This window comes from Neofelis nebulosa, chromosome 5 (assembly GCF_028018385.1).
Source record: "Neofelis nebulosa isolate mNeoNeb1 chromosome 5, mNeoNeb1.pri, whole genome shotgun sequence".
NCBI classification, from domain to species: Eukaryota; Metazoa; Chordata; class Mammalia; order Carnivora; family Felidae; genus Neofelis; species Neofelis nebulosa.
This window is the reverse complement of record NC_080786.1, coordinates 157,421,418-157,441,866: the sequence shown is the minus strand read 5'-3', so window position 1 is coordinate 157,441,866 and position 20,449 is coordinate 157,421,418. Positions and strand designations below refer to the sequence as shown.

The 20,449-nt window shown below is 63.3% G+C and overlaps 1 protein-coding gene across 1 annotated transcript; it reads right to left on the bottom strand.

Annotated features, from left to right (window-relative positions):
* Window positions 1-9,221: 9,221 nt before the first annotated feature.
* Window positions 9,222-19,930, bottom strand: AIRE (autoimmune regulator). Its single transcript, XM_058732555.1, has 14 exons — window positions 19,685-19,930; window positions 18,971-19,145; window positions 18,590-18,745; window positions 18,131-18,205; window positions 17,313-17,429; window positions 16,249-16,391; window positions 16,061-16,141; window positions 15,026-15,141; window positions 13,916-14,015; window positions 13,194-13,376; window positions 12,645-12,763; window positions 12,458-12,560; window positions 10,652-10,720; window positions 9,222-9,630 (listed from the first exon to the last, which is right to left on the bottom strand). The coding sequence occupies exons 1-14, from the start codon at window positions 19,928-19,930 to the stop codon at window positions 9,550-9,552; spliced, it is 1,764 nt and encodes a 587-aa protein (XP_058588538.1). The 3' UTR covers window positions 9,222-9,549.
* Window positions 19,931-20,449: the final 519 nt, after the last annotated feature.

The window sequence follows — 20,449 nt, the reverse complement described above, 5'->3', positions numbered from 1 at the left end:
GTGTGAGGTCACGGCCGGGGGCGCCGGCGGGGCGGGGAGTGCGGCGCGGGGCGGGCTCAGGCCCGGGTCCGAGGATGCCGGGCAGCACCCCCGCCGCCGGGGACCCTGCGACTTCGGCCCGACCTGGCATCTTGTTCAGGTCCCCAAACCTCTCGGATCCGCAAACGCGCCGCGTTACCCGGGGTCCGCGTCTGTAGTCCAGGCGCCGTCAACCTGCAGCAAAGCTTTCCCGGGCGGGAGGGGAGGCCTGGGGGCGGGGGTCGCACAAACAGCCCCCTGCCGCACCCCTGAGTGTTTGCAGTTCCGGGCCGGGGTCGGCTTTAACTCCGCTTCTCTGGAAGTTGGTGGCAGGAGCCCAGGGACCCCTCCCTCCTGTTCAGGCACCCAGGGAGGGCGTTCAGTCTTCAGCCGCGGGTCCACTGAGAGGATACAGCTGCTCGATCAGGAAAACCACCCAGCCGTCACTTATTCATTGTTTCCTTCCGCAAATACCTGCTGGACCCCTGGAAAACCCACAACACGTGGGGGTGGGACCTGGGCCAGGACGCGGCCTCCACCTTGCACGGTCAGGTGGAATGATGGAGCCCCTCCTGCCGGTCAGACCCCCAGGAGTGGGGACCCAGCCCGGATAGCGGAACAGACCAGCTGCGGCTCTCAGGGAGCCTGGTCGTGACAATCCCTGGGAACCGAATCAAGGGCTCTGGGGCAAAGCAACCATCCCACGAGCCCTGACCCGGGGCTGGCGGCCGACAGCCTTGGCGGGCAGGTCACACTGTGTGTCTTGAGCTGAGTGGCGACATGCTGTGTGCACTATGAAAACTCAGCAAGCTGACCACCTACGATTTGTGCATTTTCTTCATGTGTGTTACCTTCCGTTAACGGTTTGCCTAAAATCATTCTCTTCTGGGGGCGAAGAAACAGGGAGGTATTAGTCGCAGAGAGCAGAGGTGGGTTTTGCAGGACGATGCGTCCTGGAACCCCACCCTCCAGCCTGGCACCTGTTGACGATTCTTCGATTATTCTGTGTGCGCCTAAAACTCCTGCTGAGTGTTTGCATCACAAACGAGGACAATAACGATGATGGGAGGAATGAATGAAGAGGGTAAGACAAAACATCTTTAATTTCTTTCCACAAAAAAAGAAATATGGGGAAAGAGTAGAGGTTTGGGATTGGCAGGGGGGCAGGGGGCCTGGCGAGTGGTGAGTGTGAACACAGACCATGCCTCTTATTTAGCTGTGGACGTGAGAACACAGTGAGCTCTGTGCCCAGGATGGAGAGTGTGAACATTCTAGTTTTACACACGTGTGTGTGCGTCTGTGTGTGTGCTTAAAACACATGGTTTAGCTGTGAAAAGCCAAGTGGCAAACACAAGGGTCGCTGGGCAAGGAAAGGCCGCTGTAGCCACTGTTGGCTCAGGGCTCCCAGCCAAATGGAACGGTCTCTGGGCCACCGTCTGCCCATCTCCCTGAGAGCTGACGGTGTCAGATCCCGTCGCTCCGTGCCAGAGTGCCCCACAACTTGCGGGCCCGTGAAGCGACACGCACTTGGTATCTCCTTCTGAGAGCCAAGGCTTCGAGAGTGGTTTCACGGGCGGTTCTGGTTCAGGATCTCTCGTGAGTTTGCAGTCAGCTGGGGCTGCGTCATCTGCAGGCTCGACTGGGGCTGGAGGGGCTGCTTCTGGGATCACACTGCACGCGGCTGTGGACGCGGCCGTGGACGTGGCTGTGGGTGGGACCTCACCACAGGGCTGCTCGCACGTGTTCAAACACGGTGCCAGCTTCCCCAGAGAAAGCGATCCCGGGGAGAGCCCCAGTGCTCCTGATGATCTGACCCCAGGAGTCACACATGACCAGCACTGTTGTTTGTTTGTTTTTTTTTTTAAGTTTATTTATTTATTTTGAGAGAGAGAGAGAAAGAGCAGGAGCCAGGGGAGGAACAGAGAGAGAGGAGAGAGAGAATCCCAACCAGCTGTCAGCACAGAGCCAGACACGGGGCCTGATCTCACCACCCTGGGATCATGACCTGAGCCCAAATCAAGAATCGGTTGCTTGACCGACTGCGCCATCCAGGTGCCCCCGGCACATTCTATTCATTAGAAACTAGTGGCTAAGTTCAGCCCACGCTCAAGGGGAGAAGTATGAGGCATAAAGCTGCCCTTCTCAGAGACGGATAGCAAGGAACGTGCTGACCTGTTTTTTTTTTTGTTTGTTTGTTTTTTTATTTATTTTTGGATAGAGAGAGACAGAGCATGAACGGGGGAGGGGCAGAGAGAGAGGGAGACACAGAATCGGAAACAGGCTCCAGGCTCCGAGCCATCAGCCCAGAGCCCGACGCGGGGCTCGAACTCACGGACCGCGAGATCGTGACCTGGCTGAAGTCGGACGCTTAACCGACTGCGCCACCCAGGCGCCCCCGTGCTGACCTGTTTTAAAGCCACCACCAGTCCCTTCCAGGGAAGGCGTGGGCAAGGCGGTCGCCAGGGGACCAGTAGTGGGTCCCCAGGTCAGCCACACTTCTGCCTGACTTGGCCACATATTGGGGGTTCCAAGGACTCCCCTTCCTCAGGCGAGATAATTTGCTAGAGCAGCTCACGCAGAACTCAGGAAAGCACTTTACCTACTATGCTTTATTGTAAAGGGTACATGACAAAGGACACAGATGAACACCCAGATGACGAGGTCCAGAAGGGTCCCAAGTGCAAAAGCTTCTGTCCCACGGAGTTGGAGTGTGCCACCGCTGTGCTTAGAGTTTTTAGGGAATAGCCAGCATGTTAACACAACCGATTAAACCACTGACCGTTGGTGATTAATCTCTGGGCCTTCACCTCTCTCTGAGGTTGGGGGTGGCTGAAAGTCCCCACTCTCTGATCACTGGTTGCTTCTGGTGACCAGCCCGCATCCCCCAACAGTCCACTCGCTGGCACAATCTCAGGTGTGGCTGGAAGGGGCTTGTTATGAATAACAAAAAGTGCTCCTCTCAGCCCCATACGTGAGGAAATTCCCAGGGTTTTAGGAGCTCTTGTGTCAGAAATCTGGGAGAAGAAAAGACAAATACATATTTCCTGTTACCCCAGAGGGGAACTAGGAGCCTTATCAGTCACAATTACACCGAGTCAGGTCAGATAGGAGTCTGGGCCACTCACCTGCCCCTCTGCCCCCAGACGAAGAAGATGGAACGATGCTGGGGGACAACGTGTTTCTGAGGAAAGAGAGTGCTCAGACTGTGCCCCGAGGTCTGCGGCCCCAGCGTGGACGGCGGCCATCACCGTCAGGTGCACAGCTGTCACCCTGGGATCTCTGCCACCATCAGTGGCCCTGGTGATCCTCAGGGCCACCAGCTCCCAGATGTGGGCAGGGCACATCTCCTAGGAGCTTCCTGATCCAGCACCCGAGGGAGGCGCTGCGTGTGTGGAAATGGCATTACGCTACCCTGACGCCTGAACGAAGGTCTGCTGAATACGGAATCGTAGGTGAGAAAGCATCTTCCTACACAAGTGCCGAGGCCTGTTCCATTGTTCTGTTGCTTCCGGCGTTGCTGTTGAGAAGTCAAAGCCTCTCTGACGCCTCCTCGCTTGCACACGACCCGGTATTCTCTCTCCAGGAGCCCGTAGAATCTTCCTTTCCCGGGCGGTGGAATCCCACGATGAAGTGCCTCTCGCGGGCCTGCTTCCCCCCGCGGGGCTGGGCCCGCACTGCCCCTCCCAGCGCAGAAGTGCATGTTTTCTGTCTGGGACAATTTCCTCCTCCTGGAGCACCTGCCACTTACAGCTCGGACTTCCGGGTGGGGGTGCCGATCGCCTTGTACATTGCCTGTACTTTCCTCTTTGCCGCCCGTTTCTGCTCTGCTTCCAGAGAGAGATCTCTCCCTTGACATCCCAATCTTGCGTGAAGTTCTTTGTTTCCGCTGGCGTAGTTATGATTTCCTAGGGCTGCTGTTCTCTGAATGTTCCTTTTTTGCAAGTTTATTTCTTTATTTTGAAGGTGGGGGAGGGGCAGAGAGAGAGAGAGGGAGAGAGAGAATACCAATCAGCTGTCTGTCGACGCGGGGCTCGAACTCACCAACCATGAGATCATGACCTGAGCCAAAAATCAAATTGGACCCTTAACCGACTGAGCCCCCCAGGCGCCCCTCTCAGTGTTCTTTTAACAGAGTTTTATTCTTCTTTCGTAGATAGAGGGCCAGAATCCCTAAGGGTCTTGCTGGTTTCATTTAATTGTTTACCATTCTCTCCCCCCTTCCAAGTCTCTTGTTTCATCCACTCAGCCTTATTTCTTTTTGTTCGTCTTGGTCTCAGCCATGTTAGAGGCCTTCCGAATGTCTGGGGGCCCTGGGTGTCTGTGATTAAGCAGTGAGGCCTCTGGCTGTGACAGGAGATTTACAGTCGTTGAGCCTGGTAGGGGAGCTTGTGGGGCCATTTGTCGCCCCCCTCCCCCCGGGGGACATTGTCCTTTTAGGCCGGTCGGTCAGACTCAAGGGAAGAAGCTTCTCGTCTCTTGTCTGGAGCTGAATGAAGAGAAGGGATGAGTCCCGACATTCACTGTCCTGCCTGTGGTGACCTGGCCACGCGTGTTCCATGTGGAGCCGCTGCCTCGACTGTTTGTGGCTCTCTCGGGTCCGGACACTCTGCTTGCCCCAAGAACAGACCTCCCGACCTCTGCTGGGGTGACGGAGGGGCCGCACCTACTCCTCCGCCAGCTGGCCCCCTCCCCTCCACTGAGGTAGGGTCCCCAGCAGGCACATCTGCCGAGGCCTCAGAACCACCCAACGCTGGCCTGGGGATCTTCTGAACACCGAGGCATGGGAGTTGGCTTGCAGACATCTTGGGAGACCCCCAGCCTGCCCACCCTGGCCCTGAACTTGCCCAACCTGGTCGTCTGCACCTGCTGTGGAAGCATCCAGAATGCCTGCACCTCAGCCACAAGGAAGACCCCTTCCAGGGTTGCCTGTCCCTGGCTCGTGGTCTGTGGGCCACTGGGAGACACAAGTGCTGCAAATGGGGTACAGAGTCTGACGCGGGGACCTACCCGGGGACCTGGCGTGGGTCAACAGTGAGTGTTGAGATGTGTCCTCTGGGAAGGTTGGCAGCAGATGCGGCTGCAGGCTGAATTAGCAGCTGGAATCACCTGCCTGCAGCCTGGGGGAGGCCAGAGGGTCTGTCGGTGGGGTCTTGTCTTTGCTCCTGGGCTGGCTTCCCCATTTCGCTGTGGTGGGTTTCGCGTGCACTTGAGTAGAGATCAGTAAAATGGCCCCATGTGCCCCCCACCCCATCCCCTCCTCTGACGGGGCTTCCGGAAGGTTTCTCTGGGTGGAGAAAGGAAGGAAGGGGGCAGAGGCAGTGGGGGTGGGGGGGGTATCGTCGGAGGCACGAGTAGTGCTGGCCAGTGGTGATGGGAGAGAAGGGGACAGGTCTGTAGGGTGTTTGGGGCCCAACCAGAAAGCCTGGGGACGTAGGGTGGGACGGTGGAGGTGCCAGCCAGGGCCAGATGTCCCCGCATGGAGGTGTGCCACCCTGCCCTCCCAAGCGCCCGTGGAGCTGTGGCAGCGCCCCTCCCAGGCTGCCTCTCACCTCTGTGTAAGGTCGGTGCCCATTGGCAGCGTGAGGTCTCTTCAGGGAACAGGGAGCCAAAGCCCCAGCTCTGCAGTGGGAAACACCACTCTGAACCGTGGGATGGCAAGGCGGTGCTCACTCACTCATTCCTTCGCTTGTCCACCCTTTCCCTCCTGCACAGGCTTTGTGGAGACTGGCAGGCCTGGGCTCCAGCCGGGGGGTGGGCGATCCCCGCCCATGGGCTCCCAGCCCTAAGCACGCGTGCCCGGCACGAAGTGGGTGCCTTTCAAGACTCGGACTTTCACAGTTATTTAAAAACAGTCTGAATGACGGAACACTTTACAAAAGAAAAGTCACCTATAATCCCTGCTCTAACAGCCTGTCTTCACCGTTCAGTGTTTTCTTCTGGTGTTTCTTTCTCTCTGTGCATGTACACACACCCATATACACCCATACGTGTGCACATATTCACACACTCGCATATGTACGTGTATGCATACACATACACATATTCTCCTTTTGTATGTACCCTGTGCATGTACGTTCTATATACCTTCTTTATATATATATATATATATATATATATATATGTACTCTATATACGTATGTGTGTATACATAGATATTATACATGTAAATGTAAATATACAAGTAAGCAAATTTAATTTAAACGAATACTCACCGGTTTACCCACCAGCTTTGTACTTGTCATTTTTATTGTCTGGATGATATCTCAATCTGTGACTATAACGTTATTTCTCAAAATATTCCTTGGATATTGAATGTTTGGTTCATTTTCAAAGTCCTATTCTCTAAATATGCAGGTGCTTGGCAACCGCCCCCGCACCGGCCCTGGTAGACCTGGGCCTCACCGTGTACAACACAGACCTGCCCCCAGCACACACGGTGTGGGGGCGGCAGGCAGTGAGCAGGTGACTAGACAAAGGACGGTCACAAAGGGAGTGTGCGCTGAGGGAGGGACAGAGCGGCGGCTCTGGGACGGGCGGACAGCTGTCCTCATCACATGGGAACGGGCTTCCGCTGGCGGGGTATTTCTCTCCAGGGGGCTGAGGCGCCTTGGCTGGGCTGCGTGAGCACATCGTGCGGGTTCACCTGTTATCAAGCACCTTGGGGCCAGTATGCGGGTGGTGGCTGGGGAAACTGCACGTCCCTGCGGCCCCTGCGAGAGGCCGCCGAGACGGGCTTTCAGAGTCCCGTAAAATTCTGCGGAACTGCAGCCCTCAAAACTGTGCTCGAAGCACCGGATCGCAGTCGGTGACACAGAGCGCCTGTCCCAGGTGCGCCTATGAGGCATGAGTTCGGTCCAGTTCAGATTACGGGCGGGATCTCCAGTCTTGATTTGCTATCTTGAGTCTCTGGCCAGGAATACTGCCTTTTCCGAGCCCAGCGGGCACGTCCACGGGCAGCAGGCTCTTTACCCACTTGGTGGTAACGTCCGGACCCTGAACCTGCCCGGCCCCCTCAGTCCGCCACACAGGCCCGGGCACGTCAGGGCAGGACAGGCACAGGGCCAGGCCCAAATCGAAACTCAGACCCCTTGCTCGTAACTTGTTAATAATTTCAAAACAGTGACAATGAGCCTCCAACCACGCGCTGGCCTGTCCACAAGGCCTTTGCTGCCTCTTTGGGTCAGAAGAGCTGATGTTGATATCCTGGCCTAACTGTGTCCCCGCGTTGGGGAGAAAAAAGTACTCACCCCATTGCTAACAGGGGTAAGGGACTTTTTCCAGGGAACCAGCCCAGCAGGGGGGAGGTCAGGCGCAACTCTGACCACAGCCCCCAAACGTGTGACTTATGGAGGCCAGAGAGCAGGCGAGGTGCCTCAGGGCGGATGGAGGAGACACCCCGAGGCACTGGGCCCAGCCTCTGGGCCAGGCCAGGTGATCAGCATGCGACAGTGGCCCCAGCACCAGCACGTGATGGCATCTGGAGACAGGGTCTTACAGAGGCAATTGGGTTAAAATGAGGTCACAAGGGTGGGTCCGACCCCAATGTGACTGGGTCCTTATGAGAAGAGGAGATCAGAACACAGATACACGCAGAGGGAGGGCCTGGTGAGGACTATGGCAGGGCCGGGGTGGGGAAGACAGAGCCAGCCCCGCCCCTGCCTGGTCCCCGGACATGCAGCCTCCAGGACAGAGAATGACAGCTTGCTGCCTGAGCCGCCCGCCTGTCCACCGCGGGAAAGCAGTGTGGCTGGCATGTGTCTGCCAGACCCGTGATGCTGGCTCATTCCAGCACGAACCGCTCACGTGCTTGGCACACAGACGCTTCAGGGTATTACAAAGGCGGCCGCCGTTCCAGAGCTGGGCGAGCCAGACAGACTTCGCCCCCACAGAGAGACAGACAAGAACAAGTAGACACAGGATTGCTGCGGGAATGTCAGCTCTGGGCCGGGCCCACCTGGGAGGCCGCCCTGGTCACTTGTGTTACTGTTTATGGTTCCAGATACCCCCCGGGGAAGGTTCCAGGCAATGGGAACGCAGGCTGGCACCGGGCCAGGAGTGAGAGGCGGAAGACAGGCGCGCAAGCCCCTGCCCGGCCTCCCCCACCCTGCCTGCCCTGGTTGGGGTCCTTCTGCAACCCCCGTCCATGCGCGGCACAGGGCGAGCGAGCCTGGGCCTGCGTGTGGCGCTCCCTCCCAATCCCTGTCTCTGTCTGTCTCCGCCAGGAATGTGACCCACCCTCTGAGCCTGACCGGACCTTCGGCACTACTGTCCCAGGTAGGCCTGCCCCTCCCCCCCGCCAAGGGGGCCCTGGAGGTCTCGGGAGTGACAGCCAGACCCCTGAGAGGCCGTGGGCCGTGGGACCCTCCTCCTGCTGTTGTCCCCACCTGGGCTTTCCTGGGCTGGGGACACGTGTCCCAGCTCTGCAGCCCACACGTAGCAAGGCCTGTGGCCACTCCCTCCCTCCGCATCCGGGCATTCTACCACGGGGTCCCTGCAGGTGGGGGCTCTAGCAGCACTGACATCTCCCAACACCACCCCAACAGCTGTGCCCTGCACAGGGTCCTGGGTCCCGGGCCCCCAGCCACGGCCCGTCTTCTGACTGTGGCAGGTGCCGTGAGGAAAGTAAGGCACGGTGCTGTCCGCGTGGCCTGCTGCCCCCCAACCGCCTGACTTCCTGTCTGTCCCTCACACCCTGCCTGCTCCCGTCTCCACCTCGTCCTGCTTCATGCTCCACGGTGGTCACCCCACCTGAGGTCACCTGCTTCTGGCACGTGATCTGTCCCTCCCACTGGAACACCCCCCTCAGACCCCCGTGCCAGGACGATGTGCACCCTAGAGATGACCCACAACAGAGCTTTCTCGAGTAAATGTCCGACCGGACGAGGAGGTGGCACTGAAAGGGATGTAGCACGATGAGGAAACAGACGTGCGAAGGCCCTGGGGTGGGGATGAGCTGGGCCCTAGGACAGGGGAGGAGGGAGGAGCCCATGGGGGTGCAGCAGAGGTGGGCGGGCCCAGACCTCATGCTTGGACCATACTGGGGGCTCCGGGGAGCACTGGAGTGCTCCCAGCAGAGACAGGAGCACGCTGTCCACTTCTGGGGGCCATTCCCACCTGCGGGCGTCTCCCTTCCAGCCCGCGTGACCGACACTTCAGGCACCAGAAACGCAGGGGCACAGAGCCCCCAAAGCAAACACACCCCGTGAAGAGCACATCGAAACCCCACAGAAGTGGTTTTTATTTCAGTGCGCACGGCGCTCTGCGTGTCCACGAAGACGGGCTGTGTCTGCGGGCCCAGTGTGGGCGACACCCGGACCTTTCGGCTTTTCTCGGTCCTAATGTGACCAGCTTCCGGGGATGGGAAGCGTGTCCTGTCGGTCCCTCTCAGGGCGGGTCACCGTGAGCACGAGTGGGAACTCGCTGGCCTCTGTTGATTCGGAGAGGGGAGGGAGGGTCCGCTCTCAGCTGAGGCCGCGTCTACGGGGGCCTCCCCTCCCCCGGTGCTGCCCCGCAGACCCACGCCATGCCGGATCAGGAGGGGAAGGTGGGCGCCTCGGCCAGCGGGCGGGCCATGCTCTGGATGGCCCACTGCAGGATGCCATCGAAGGAGTGCTGGAAGACAGGAGAGCAGAGGACTGGGAGACCTGCCTGAGCCCCCAGGGGACAGGTGCACACACCCTGGGTTCCAGCGTCCCCTGGAGTCACGAGCATCCCGCCCCTCTTAGTCACAGGTGGGGAAACTGAGGCCTGAAGCACCACAGGGCACGTCAGGCGAGGGAAGACTCCTCTTTTGGCGCTCTGCCATAGCATCCTGCAAACAGGGGCACAGCCGCCACGGCTCTCCTGCCGGCTCCGAGGCAAGACCGGTTCTTTCCATCGTGTGCTCCCGCAGGACGGAGGGGGCACGGGGAGACCCAACATTCCAGCATAATGGGGCGACTGCCCCCTTTCTCCAACGGCATCAGGCGACCGCCCCGCCAGAGCCACAGGGCCAATATCCAGTGCCCGGGGTCACCCTGAAAGACTCCTGCCCTGAGACCCACCCGTGCCCAGCCCACCACACTGGGCAGGGCTCCACAGCCCCAGGAGGTCAGGGGCGGGCCACCTGGGTGTGGGAATGGCTAGAGGAGTCTGACCTCCTGTCAAAAGAAGATGGAACCCCAAAAAGGCCCATTTTCTTCACAGCGACTATAGCTGTTCATCTTAGGGTGGAGAGGCTGGGGCTGGGAGGGGCCGTGAGAGATCCACCGGAGGCAGAGGTTCCGGGGCGCCCACCCCCCCCCCACCCCCAGGGGGAGTCATGGCATCAGCGTCAGGCTTCAGCGGTGCTGGTGCTGAGGTCCTGCAGCCACTGCCCCCCCCCCCCCCCCCCCGGATCCGGGAACTCTGGACCAGGCTAGAAGCAGAAAGGGCTCAGGGGCTCCTTTCAGCTCCTTTGTGCGCTAGGGGCTCCTGCATGTGCTGGGGGGCCAGAGCCGTGCCCGAAGCAGCCTGGGCCTGTGGTGCTCAGTGCACCCAGCAGGGTCTCCCAAGCCCTCCTCTGGCTCCGGCTGCTTGGGGCTGCCGGGGGGGGGGGGGGGGGGGGGGGGGGGGGGGGAGGAGAAGGAGGAGCCCCAGCCAGGTGACGCATTACCTCGCTTAGGAGGGATTCCAGGTCGTCCCTATGCACACCCGGCTCGTGACCAGCAGAACCGTCCCCTGCCTGCAGCCCAGGAAAGGGAGGTCAGCCCAACTCCCGCACCCCTGCCGGGCACAGCTGGAACAGAGCGGGACACCGTGCAGAGGCAACAAGGGTCTAGGGGACAGTGGCTAATGCCAGGACAGAGGGCATGCTGCCCCAAGCAGGGCCCTGGGAACTGAATTCTAACACCCAGCTCCTGCCAGGGTCGTGGGCACGAGCGAGCTTGGGGCTCTGGAAGCTGGCTGCCCAAGGCCCCCAGGCCTGCCTGCCTCCACGTGCTGCATGCAACCTTCTGGGGAAAGCCAGGTGACTCAGAACCAGCTAGAAGGGACCGTCGGGGATGGAGAAACTGAGGCCCAAAGAGGAAAGCGTCTGGTGTGGTGCCAGCCATTCACCCATCTGACTAGCATTGCCAGGGCCAACCGTGCCCCCTCCCACCCAACCCAACCCCCCTCCAAGGGGCCAGGGCCTAGAGTGCCCCCCCCCCTTAAGGGGCCAGAGCCCAGCAGCAGGCTGTCCATGAACAGCCTAGGAGGGAGAGACGACCATGCTAAGTGGACCCACATGAGACTGCCAGGTTCTGGCTCAAAATAGCCAAATCTGAGCTCCTAAACACAGGCCCTTGGAGGCAACATCAGCCCCTGGGGCGTGAAAAGGGACCCAGCTCCAAGGTGGGGGCGGGTGGGAGGGGCTGCTGGGGAAAGCGCTGGGGCCACACCCACATTTTCAGGACCTCCCCTGGGAAGGGAGCCAAGAGGCTGGGACTTCTTAGTCTCCAAAATCGTTACATTTTGCATCACAAAGACAAGGGGGTCTTTGCTAAATTGAGAAAAGAACCCAAGAGTCAATGAAGAAGCATCTTCTGGAGGGAGGGACCCTCTCTGGGGCGGGGTGGCACCGGGCAGGGCGCGCACAGGTGTGGGCTGAGCCGTGGGCGTGCACGTAAGCCCCCTCGTGGGCAGAACAGGGCCCCCCGTGCCTGGGCTGGCATCGCACAGGCACAGTGTGTTCACGGAAGGATGCGGCGCGGCTGGGGAGCACGAGGGGGCACCGGTGGGGTAGGACTTGCCACCACCCAGGGCCCTGAGAGGTTCTTGGGGGTGGGGCGGCAGGGACACGGTCAGGCAGGATGAGGTGCGCCACCTCGAGGCTCCTGGGAACACACGGGTTCTGAGGGAGCCCAGGGTGACTGCTGGGTAGCAGGGCAGACGGAGGCCACTTCTCCCCGACGGCTCCCGGCCGCAGGATGGGGCTGGACAGGGCCCCGGGGCAGGGCCACGGGGGGACTGGGGTCACACTGGGGAGTCAAGCGTGCTTGCTCATCCCCGGTGGAGCCTTCTTGCTGCGGCCGCTTCACCCCCCACCCCACTGTGGGGATCGTGCGCCCCAGGCGATGGGAGAAGGAGGCCGGGGGGGGGGGGGGGGGGGGGGGGCGGGGGGCGGAGCCCTGCACTGGGAGACCAGGGGCCTAGGGGGGCCCTGCGCTGGGAGAAGGGGGCCTAGGGGGGGCCCTGCGCTGGGAGAAGGGGGCCTGGGGGGGCCCTGGCTCGGCCATCACGAAAGAACAACCATCCCACAGCCGCTGGTTTCCAACAGACGTGATCCGAAGGGAAGCTATCTAAACAACTAAATTGTATGAAACAGTGAACGCAGGGCCACGGGGCGCGGCGCATCCGCGAAGCTGGCACTCGAGTGTCCCTGGAGGTGTGCTCGCCACCTAGACCCCGCGGGGTCCCCGCCTCCCTGGGCAACACTGACCTTGGCGGGCCCGGGGGCGGCTCGGGCGGGGGTCGGGGCGGGCGCGCCCTCCTCGGGGGCCGGGGCGGTGTCTCCGGAGCAGGATCGGCAGCGCGGGACGGCCCTGCGCACAGCGGAGGATGGTGTCGTGGGCTGCCGGTCCCCCGCGGTGTCCCTCCCGGTCCTGCGCCCAAGCCGCCGCGCTCACCCGGGCCGCGCTGCGCCCGCGGGGAAGTGGCAGCGCCAGTGGAAGGCGGCGGCGCAGTGCGCGCACCGCAGCGCGTCCGCGCCGTCCCCGCACACGCCGCACCGCGCACCTGCCGGGCCCTGTGGGGGGACAGAGTGGTCACGGTGGGGGGGAGGGGCGCCCACGCCCTCTGCCCCGCCCCCGGGAGCCCAGCGACACCCAGCACCTTTGCTCTGCAGTCCCAAGAGACCTTGCTCCGCCTTAGTGGACCCGGACCCCCTTTAGGGCTGGTCAAGGGGACCCCAGAACCTCCTCCCTTATTGTCCTGCCCCTGTGAGGGTGGGCTGGGGTAGGGGTTCTAGGAACCGGGGCAGAATGTATCACCCCTGCTGGAATCCCTCCGGGAGCCTCCCCTCCCTGGTTCTGCGTGCACAACCCCTGCCCCCCCACCCCCGTCTGGCTCCTCCTCCCTCAGCCCCCATGTCACTCCTCCTATTTCGGCTCCGTCTGGTTGTCCTGCGGGCCCTGAGCTCCCAGAAAACAGCCACCCCCACCTCAGCACCCCCTCACCTGCTGCCCCTCGGGGCCCACACACAGTAGGGGGCGCAGGGCTGAGGGGTTCGGCACCATCGAGGGGGCTGCAGAAGGCGGGGCCAGCAGGTGCTTGTAGGGGCCGGCAGCGTCCATCCCGGCTGAGGGCTCCCTGGACGGCCCCTTGGCCTCTTCCCCCGTCAGTTTCAGCCCCAGGAGGACCTGGAAGCAGGGCCGGTGCTTGGAGAGGCCACGGTGGCCTGTGCCTCACCACCCAGGGAGTCGGAGATCCCTGGGACCCGGGAAAGCCCCGGGGGCTGGCGTGGGAACCCCACATGGGGTTGGAAAGGCTTGGGTGAAGCTCCTGGCTCTGTGTCCTCAGCAAGGTACTTGACCCTTTTGCCATCTACAGACGGGGTGCCCGTGGCCCTCACGGGCTGTCAGGGAGGACTCCGGATCTACCTGGACGTGTGTTGTATCATTCCTGTCTCTGCTGCAACAAAACGCTTACAACATTTTTAGAGAATGTTATTAGTAGCCAAAGTGCATCCTCTGAGCCGGGCGACAGAGCCAAGGCCCCACATGGGAACATTTCCCAGTGTTAGAAGCCAAGCTAATGAGGCCAGGCCGGGGGTGGGGAGTCCCGGTTCCAAGCCTGGGGCCCCACCCATGGTAGTGGCCGGGAAGCGGTGGGGGGGGGTGTGTGTGGGGTGGGGGGTGGGGGGGGTCTGCGGTGGGCCTGGGCCTGGGCCTGGGCGTACCTGGATCTCCGCGGGCGGCTCCTGGGGCTGGGGTTCCTCGGCCTGGGGAGGGTCCCGCTGGCCTCCTCCCCGGAGACAACTGTAGCACCTCCAGGTCCCACTGCTCACGTGGTCCACGTGGTCACCAGCCAAAGACATGCAAGGGGGGCAGAGGGGACCACAGACTCCCAGATACACAGGCAGGGGAGGCATGAGGTCTCCTCCACGTTGCCACTTGCCTTTCGCAGATGGGGAAACTGAGGCCCAGGCTGGACAGTGGGCAGAGCCAGGGTGGGAGGACTGCCCCGGCTAGTGAGCAGGAGGGCCGGGAGGCTGGGAAGCTGAGGCCCGGGGGTGGGGGTGGGGGGTGGCCCTCGCCAGTATGGTCAGTGTTCCCTCTGCTGAGCCCCAAGAATCCGGACATCTGTTGACCTGCAGAGCCCCGTGCGTGGCTCTCGCTGGCCTTGCCCTCCCGACGGGACCTCTCTGAACGGGGGACCCACCCCCGTTTCCGCAAGGGGGACAGTGCCCAGCAGAAGGGGACACAGTCAAGGGCAGGAAAAAAGAGAAGATGACCGCCCCACCCTTGGAAGCGAATGATGACCTCGGCTGAACGCCCTCATTTAGTGACAAGCATCAGAGACAAGTGGCCTGGTGAAGGCCACTCAGGGAGCAGGGGCAGGGGCAGGGCCAGGGCTCGAAGGTGGGTCGCTTCTCCCACGCAGGCTCTTCCCCGCCAGCTGTGGTCACCCGTGGGAGCTGGCAGTAGAGGGCAGGACGCGGTGGGCGGGGGGAAGGGAGCGCCAGGAGGTAGACGCGGGAGGACTCTGGCCCTGCCCAGGACGGGCACCCACTCTGCCCGACTTCAAGTAGGACCTTGTTTGGAGGAGGGGGGCCGGCTGCTGTGGGACTTTGGGCTGGGGGTGTGTGGAGAGATGGGACAAGGTGGCCGCTCTTCACTGGGGGGCCTCATTCCGCTTCTCTGCCCTCTGGGGCCCTGCTGGCCAGGCTGGGAGGACCCAGCCTGGGTGACCCGAACAGAGACGCTTCCGGGCAGCCCCACACCCAGGCCAGTCGGGCAGAAGTGGCCGTGAAGCCAGCTGGGGGCGGAGAGCGGCCTGCTGGGCTCACCTGGGAATCTCCCGGAGCGGCGGGGACAGGCAGGCCAGGTGGAAGGCCCGGGGGCAGCCGTCACAGCAGATGAGCTCCCCGCCGTCCCGGCACACGGCACACTCGTCCTCGTTCTTCTGACACGGGCAAGACACGCGTATCCTCTGGAAGATCCGGGGCGGCGCGGCGCCCTCCCCGAGAACCTCTCGCAACAGCTCCGCCGCGGCATCCCCAGGGGCCCCCAGGTCCCCTGCCTGCCCCCAGCCCTCCCCCCACGACACTCTCCATCTCGGAGACCCTGGTCCCCTGCGCACACCCCCGGGGCCAGGCCATCCCTCTTGGGAGGACGGAGCCTCCAGAAAGCCCCGTTTCCCGTGGGTGCCTGTGTCCCCAGCAGCGTCCACACTGCCCACCCCACACGCCCTTCTTCACAGCGCAGTGGAGCGATGGCCGGCGGCGTTGCCATCAGCCCCAAGCACCGCCTGGAGCCTGGACGCTGCCTGTGCCCCTGCCTGAATGGCACCACAGGGCCCTCCGGGATGCCCCCTCCCGGCCAGGCCGCCCTGCCCAGCAGTGAGCTCGCTCACTGTAATCACCCCCTGATCCTGCCAGCCGGGAGCTTGGAGGGGGGCAGGGGGACACGGGTCCCGCTCCCTCCTGGGCGCCCGGGGCCCAACAGCGCCTGGCGGGGGGCCGGAGGCGGTCAGATCTGTGGTGGGTTCTGTGCTGTGCTGGATGCTCAGGTCCCTGGCTCCCAGGAGGGGCCGCCTCCCCACCCCCTGGCCTGCTGGGAGACTGTGAGACCGGGGACAAGGGCACCCAGCCCAGACCCGTGGTTTTAAACACCTGGTAGGACTCACTTTCTCTGAGTTATTTGAACACAAGTTGTGTGTTATCAGGAAAACTGTTATTAAACAAGGAAGCTTGACCCTGTGAACAGAAGCTTAAGGCTCTGTCCTTATCATCCAAGGGAGAGCCCTGGACAGGGGCAAAGGGGCAGAGGGACCCCCTGTGGACGGTGGAGACGAGGGAGTCCCACTGTGGCCTGAGCATTACCTGGTGGGGCTGGGGCTCGCTGGGGAGGACGGGAGGGGCCTGCACCCTGCCCTGTGCGCCTGCTCTCGGGTCGCCTCCACCCTGCTAGGGAGAAGGGGGCGGGTCACCAGAGTGCGGAGCACCCTCTGGGCAGGCCCAGCCCCAGCTGAGCTCTGCGTTGGGGGTTGGCTATCAAGGGCAGGGCTTACAGGGGCGGAAGCCTGGGTCCCCTTGGCTCGGACCAAGGTCTTTGGGCCACCGCTACGGGCCTTGTTCTTCCCGGCACTGGGGTCTTCGAACTTGCTGGGAGTATAAAACTCCCCCCCAACCTGGATGCACTTCTTGGAGCCACCTGGGAGGAGAGGCTGGCTGGCCTGGGAGGCCCAGGAGGGTGGGGGGCAGAGTGGGGGGACAGAGAGGTGGGGGGGTGGAGTGGGGGGGCACTCTGCAGCTGGCTCGCCCCAGCCCCAGGCAGCTCTGGGACCAGGGTCCTGGGCACAGCAGGGGTCCTCTGCAGGGGACGAGGGGGTTGCTGCACCCGGCCAAGCGTGTCCACCTGGAACCTCAGAGTGTGGCCTTATTTGGAAGCAGGGTCTTTGGTGATGGGATTAGTTAAGATGGGCTCCCGAGGGACACTGAGTCCAGTGACGGGTGTCCTCAGGAAGAGTAGAGAGGACACAGACAGACACAGGGAGGACACCCTGAGACTTGGGGGCAGCGGCCGCGGCGGTGGGGCCCGTGGCAAGGACTGCTTGCGGGGAGAGGCAGGAAGGACTCTGCCCCGGGGCCTCTGGAGGGAGCACGGCTGCCCACGTCTCCGCTTTGGAACCTCCTGCTGTTTTAAGGGCCCGGTGCGTGGCCACTGGTTATAACTGCCATGGTGAACTACTTCGGGGTCCCCGGGACCCTCCCTGGGGGCTGAGACCAGGGCCCGCATTGGCTCCCAGGGGCCAGCTGGCCCTGGCCGTCCGCAGCATCCCCGGCCAGCGTCCAGCAGGAGGGAGGGGAAGGGGGTGGTATGGGGGTGGGGCAGGTGCTGGAGAACTTCCCGGAAGCGGATGAGCCCAAGACCCTGAGGGGCCCCCCCGGGTGGGCAGAGTGACCCGGGAGGTGGCCCTGGACCGCCGACCTCCCAGAAGCCCAGGAGCCCCCACCCTGAGGGACGCCCTCGGTGCCCGTCCCCCCTGCAGAGGCGGCCGCCTGCGTGCCAGCTGCACGTGTACCTGGGGCCTGCGTCCCCCTGGCAGCACCCTGGCCTGGCAGTGCCGTCTACCTGACTCAAACACCTGCTGGATGAGGATGCCCTCCACTGCCCCATGGGCTCCGGGGACGTCCCCAGACGACACGGTCACGGCTCTCTGGACCGAAGTGGACGACATGGTCTGAATTCCTGGGGAAGGGAGCACAGGGCGGGGGGCGGGGGGGGGGGGTCATCGATTGGAAAGACGGCCCCTGAGCACCCCCTCCCTGCAGGCCGTGGGGAGCGAGAGGCGCCTGGGCTGCGGAAGCCTTTCCTTCCGTCCAGGGCAGGCCTTGGAGGGGGCCCAGCCCCTCCACGGACAGACAGCCAGCCCATGTGTAAGTGCAGAAACAGGCCATGGGTGTGTGTGTGGGGGGGGGGTGAGGCTGTGTGGTGTGTGTGTGGGTGTGGAGTGTGGTGTGCGAGCTGACCGAACACAGCAGGCAGGGCCGGACAGGGACCCCCAGGACATGGCCCCGGGCGGTGCTGGGAGGGAGGCCGGGTTCCCAGGGTCTGTCTTCAGGTCAGGTGACTCAGGTCTCCGGGACCCCCCACCCTGGGGCAAGGAGGGGACAGAAACGGGCCAGGCTTCATCCGGCTGAGGGACCAAGAAGGATCCTGCGGAGGAAGCACAGTCTGGGCCGGCCCTGAGGACGGGGACACTGAGACGGGCACACGTGGGGTAACCCGAGGTGCCCCTCTTTCCCCAGTGAGGCTGTGCAGCCAAGGCTGTGGGGTGACATGCCAGGCCTCCAGGGTCCCAGCTCCCAGGACAGGCCGGCAGAGGGCAGCACCCCGCGGGGCCCTTGACTCGGTGACCCCAGCCCAGGAGGTCGGGGAACCTGGCTCACCGTTCCCCAGCAGGGGGCGCTGCGGCTCTGCGTTGCTCTCCGGCTTCCTGGGGTGCTTGGCCTTTGCCTGAGAGCCTGCAGGGGGAGTGTGCAGGGGGAGCCACACCAGCCTGGCCCTCCGCTCCCCACGGAGGTGGGCGGGGGTGGGGGGGTGGGGAGGTGAATGCTGGCGGCCAAGGGCGCATGCATGTGGGCGGGGCCTCCCAACTCCCGTGGTCCCCTTGCTTTACCGGCTCTGGTGTCCCCATCAGTAAAAGGAAGTGACCCCCACCTGCCTACTTCTCGGGGTCCTGGGACGAGGGCCGGCTGGGCTCACCCACGAAGCACCCACAGAGATTCTCCGCAGCCCCGGTGGCTGGCCGGGGCGGCGGGGGCAGGGGGGCTCCACGGCAAGGCAGGAGGGGGGACGGCCAGTGGTGTCGGGCCATCTGTGACCGACCAGTACCTCCAACCAGATACCTGGGTTAGAGGTGCCCCTAGGAGACAGTGCCCCGGGTGCGGCGGCCCTGGGCTCCTCCAGGGCCTTCCTCTTGGAGGGGGGTCTGGGCAGCAGCACTGGGGCCTTGGGGCCCGTCGGGGGCTTTCTCCCCTTCCTCGGCTGGCTGAGGTCCACATCTGCGGGGCGAGCAGGGACCGGGCCTCAAGACCAGAGCCGATGCCCTGGCGAGCTGCGCGAGAGCTCGGCCCTTTGACGCTCAGGAGCCAGGGCGGTCCTCGGTGGTGTCGGGGGGCTCCCTGGCCACCCCCCTCCCTTTTACAGTCCGGCTGGGATGACTCCAGCTGCCCCCGGCTCCCGCAGAACCCCAGTTCCTCTCGCAGCACTCCACCCCCCCCCACGACCTTTGGGGAAACAGTCTCGGATGGGCTGCAGCCGGGCGTATCTCTCCAGATTGTAGTCCTTAAAGAGAACCCTCCAGAAGTCCAGGATGGCAACTGCGTCTTGGGTCAGGAGCCACGAAAGGAGCGCGTGGAAGGCCTGCGGGCAGCCTTCCTTCTCCTTCAGGCGCAGGGTCTCCTGAAGCAAGAGTGGGGGCTGGGAGGCCCCACCTCCTGCCCCCTCCTCCACAGCACCCGCCTCCTGACCCCCACCACTCCACACTCCCCCCTCCTCCTGACTCCCCCCTCCTCCCGCCCCCCCTCCTCCACGGCACCCCCACCTCCCGACACCCCTTCTGTCTTTCTGGAGGGCAGAACACCATCCCAGAGGGTGCTGCAGCTGACCTGGGCACCGTGTCCATGCCCTCAGCTTGCAGCGGGCATGAGGCTGCCTGGGGGTGCTGGGGGTGAAGACGGCCCACCTGGAACTCATCCTAGGGGAGCCCCTAGCTTAGAGGGCAGCTTGAGGAGGGCTGGGCAGGGGCGCTGGGGAGGCACAGGAATTCGCCCTGGAGACCCTGTGCCTTCTCCTCTTCACCAAAACAGCCCGCCCACACCCCCCTTCCTTCCCCCCCACGGGCGGGGCGGAGTCGGTCTGGAGCTCATCTTGCCAGACATTGGCTAGAGGGCAAGGCTTGGGGAAGGCGAGGGGGACATTGGGGGTCTGTCTGGGCCCACCTGGAACTTGTCCTCGGGGACCACGTCGTGGTCAGCCAGCGCGTGCAGCAGCGGGAAGGCGCTGTCCACAGCCATGGCGATCTCAGTGCGGTACAGCCTCAGGAGGTGACGAAGCACCGTGTCCCCACCTGCCTGGGCCTCACGCGCCGTCGCGGGGTCTGGGGGCGCGGGGCTGGGGGTCCCCTCTCCCCGCCTGGGGTCCCGCGGCCTCGGGGTACCACTGGACTTGTGGGGTGTCTGGGCCATCTCTGCCTTCTGGCCCCCGCGCTGCCCCTGACCTGCCGGGCTCCCGGGCGGGCACCCCTGGTCAGGCGCACCTGGGGGGGCACCTCTGTGAGCCAGAGCCCCGTCTCTATTATACTAGGCTCCCCAAGGACAGAGCAAAGGCCGTGTTTCCCTTGAGCCAATCAGGGCGGGAGGGAGGGGCAGGGATGGAAAGTTCCCTGTGACCCAGTAAAGAGAAGGTCCCATCCGCTCCATTCACACCTGCCAGCAGGCTGCTGGCTTCTCTTTCCTCTGTAAAGGAAGCTTCCGGACCGGACCAGGGCCCGACCCCTCCGTGAGAGGGCTGGGAGGGCTGTCAACTCCCCAGCTGTGGTTCTGTTCGAATGGGAGACAGACAGGACAGGTGCCCTCGGCCTCACCTGGGGCCCCGTGTCTTGGACACCAGCAGGCACTGTCCAGGTGCTCCGGGGACCGTGGGGCTGATGGGGGCAGCGTCCCAGGTGGGGAGGGGGCATTACCATCCCCACTGCGCCAGCTCAG

Coding starts and splice junctions, on each gene's coding strand:
- AIRE (XM_058732555.1), bottom strand. CDS start 19,930: ATGGCCCAGACACCCCACAAGTCCAGTGGTACCCCGAGGCCGCGGGAC. Junction 18,206..18,589: donor TAGGGGCACCTCTAACCCAG/GTATCTGGTTGG, acceptor CTCCCCCTGCAG/GCTCTCAGGCAAAGGCCAAG. Junction 13,377..13,915: donor AGCCGCCCGCGGAGATCCAG/GTACGCCCAGGC, acceptor CCCTGCTTCCAG/GTCCTCCTGGGGCTGAAACT.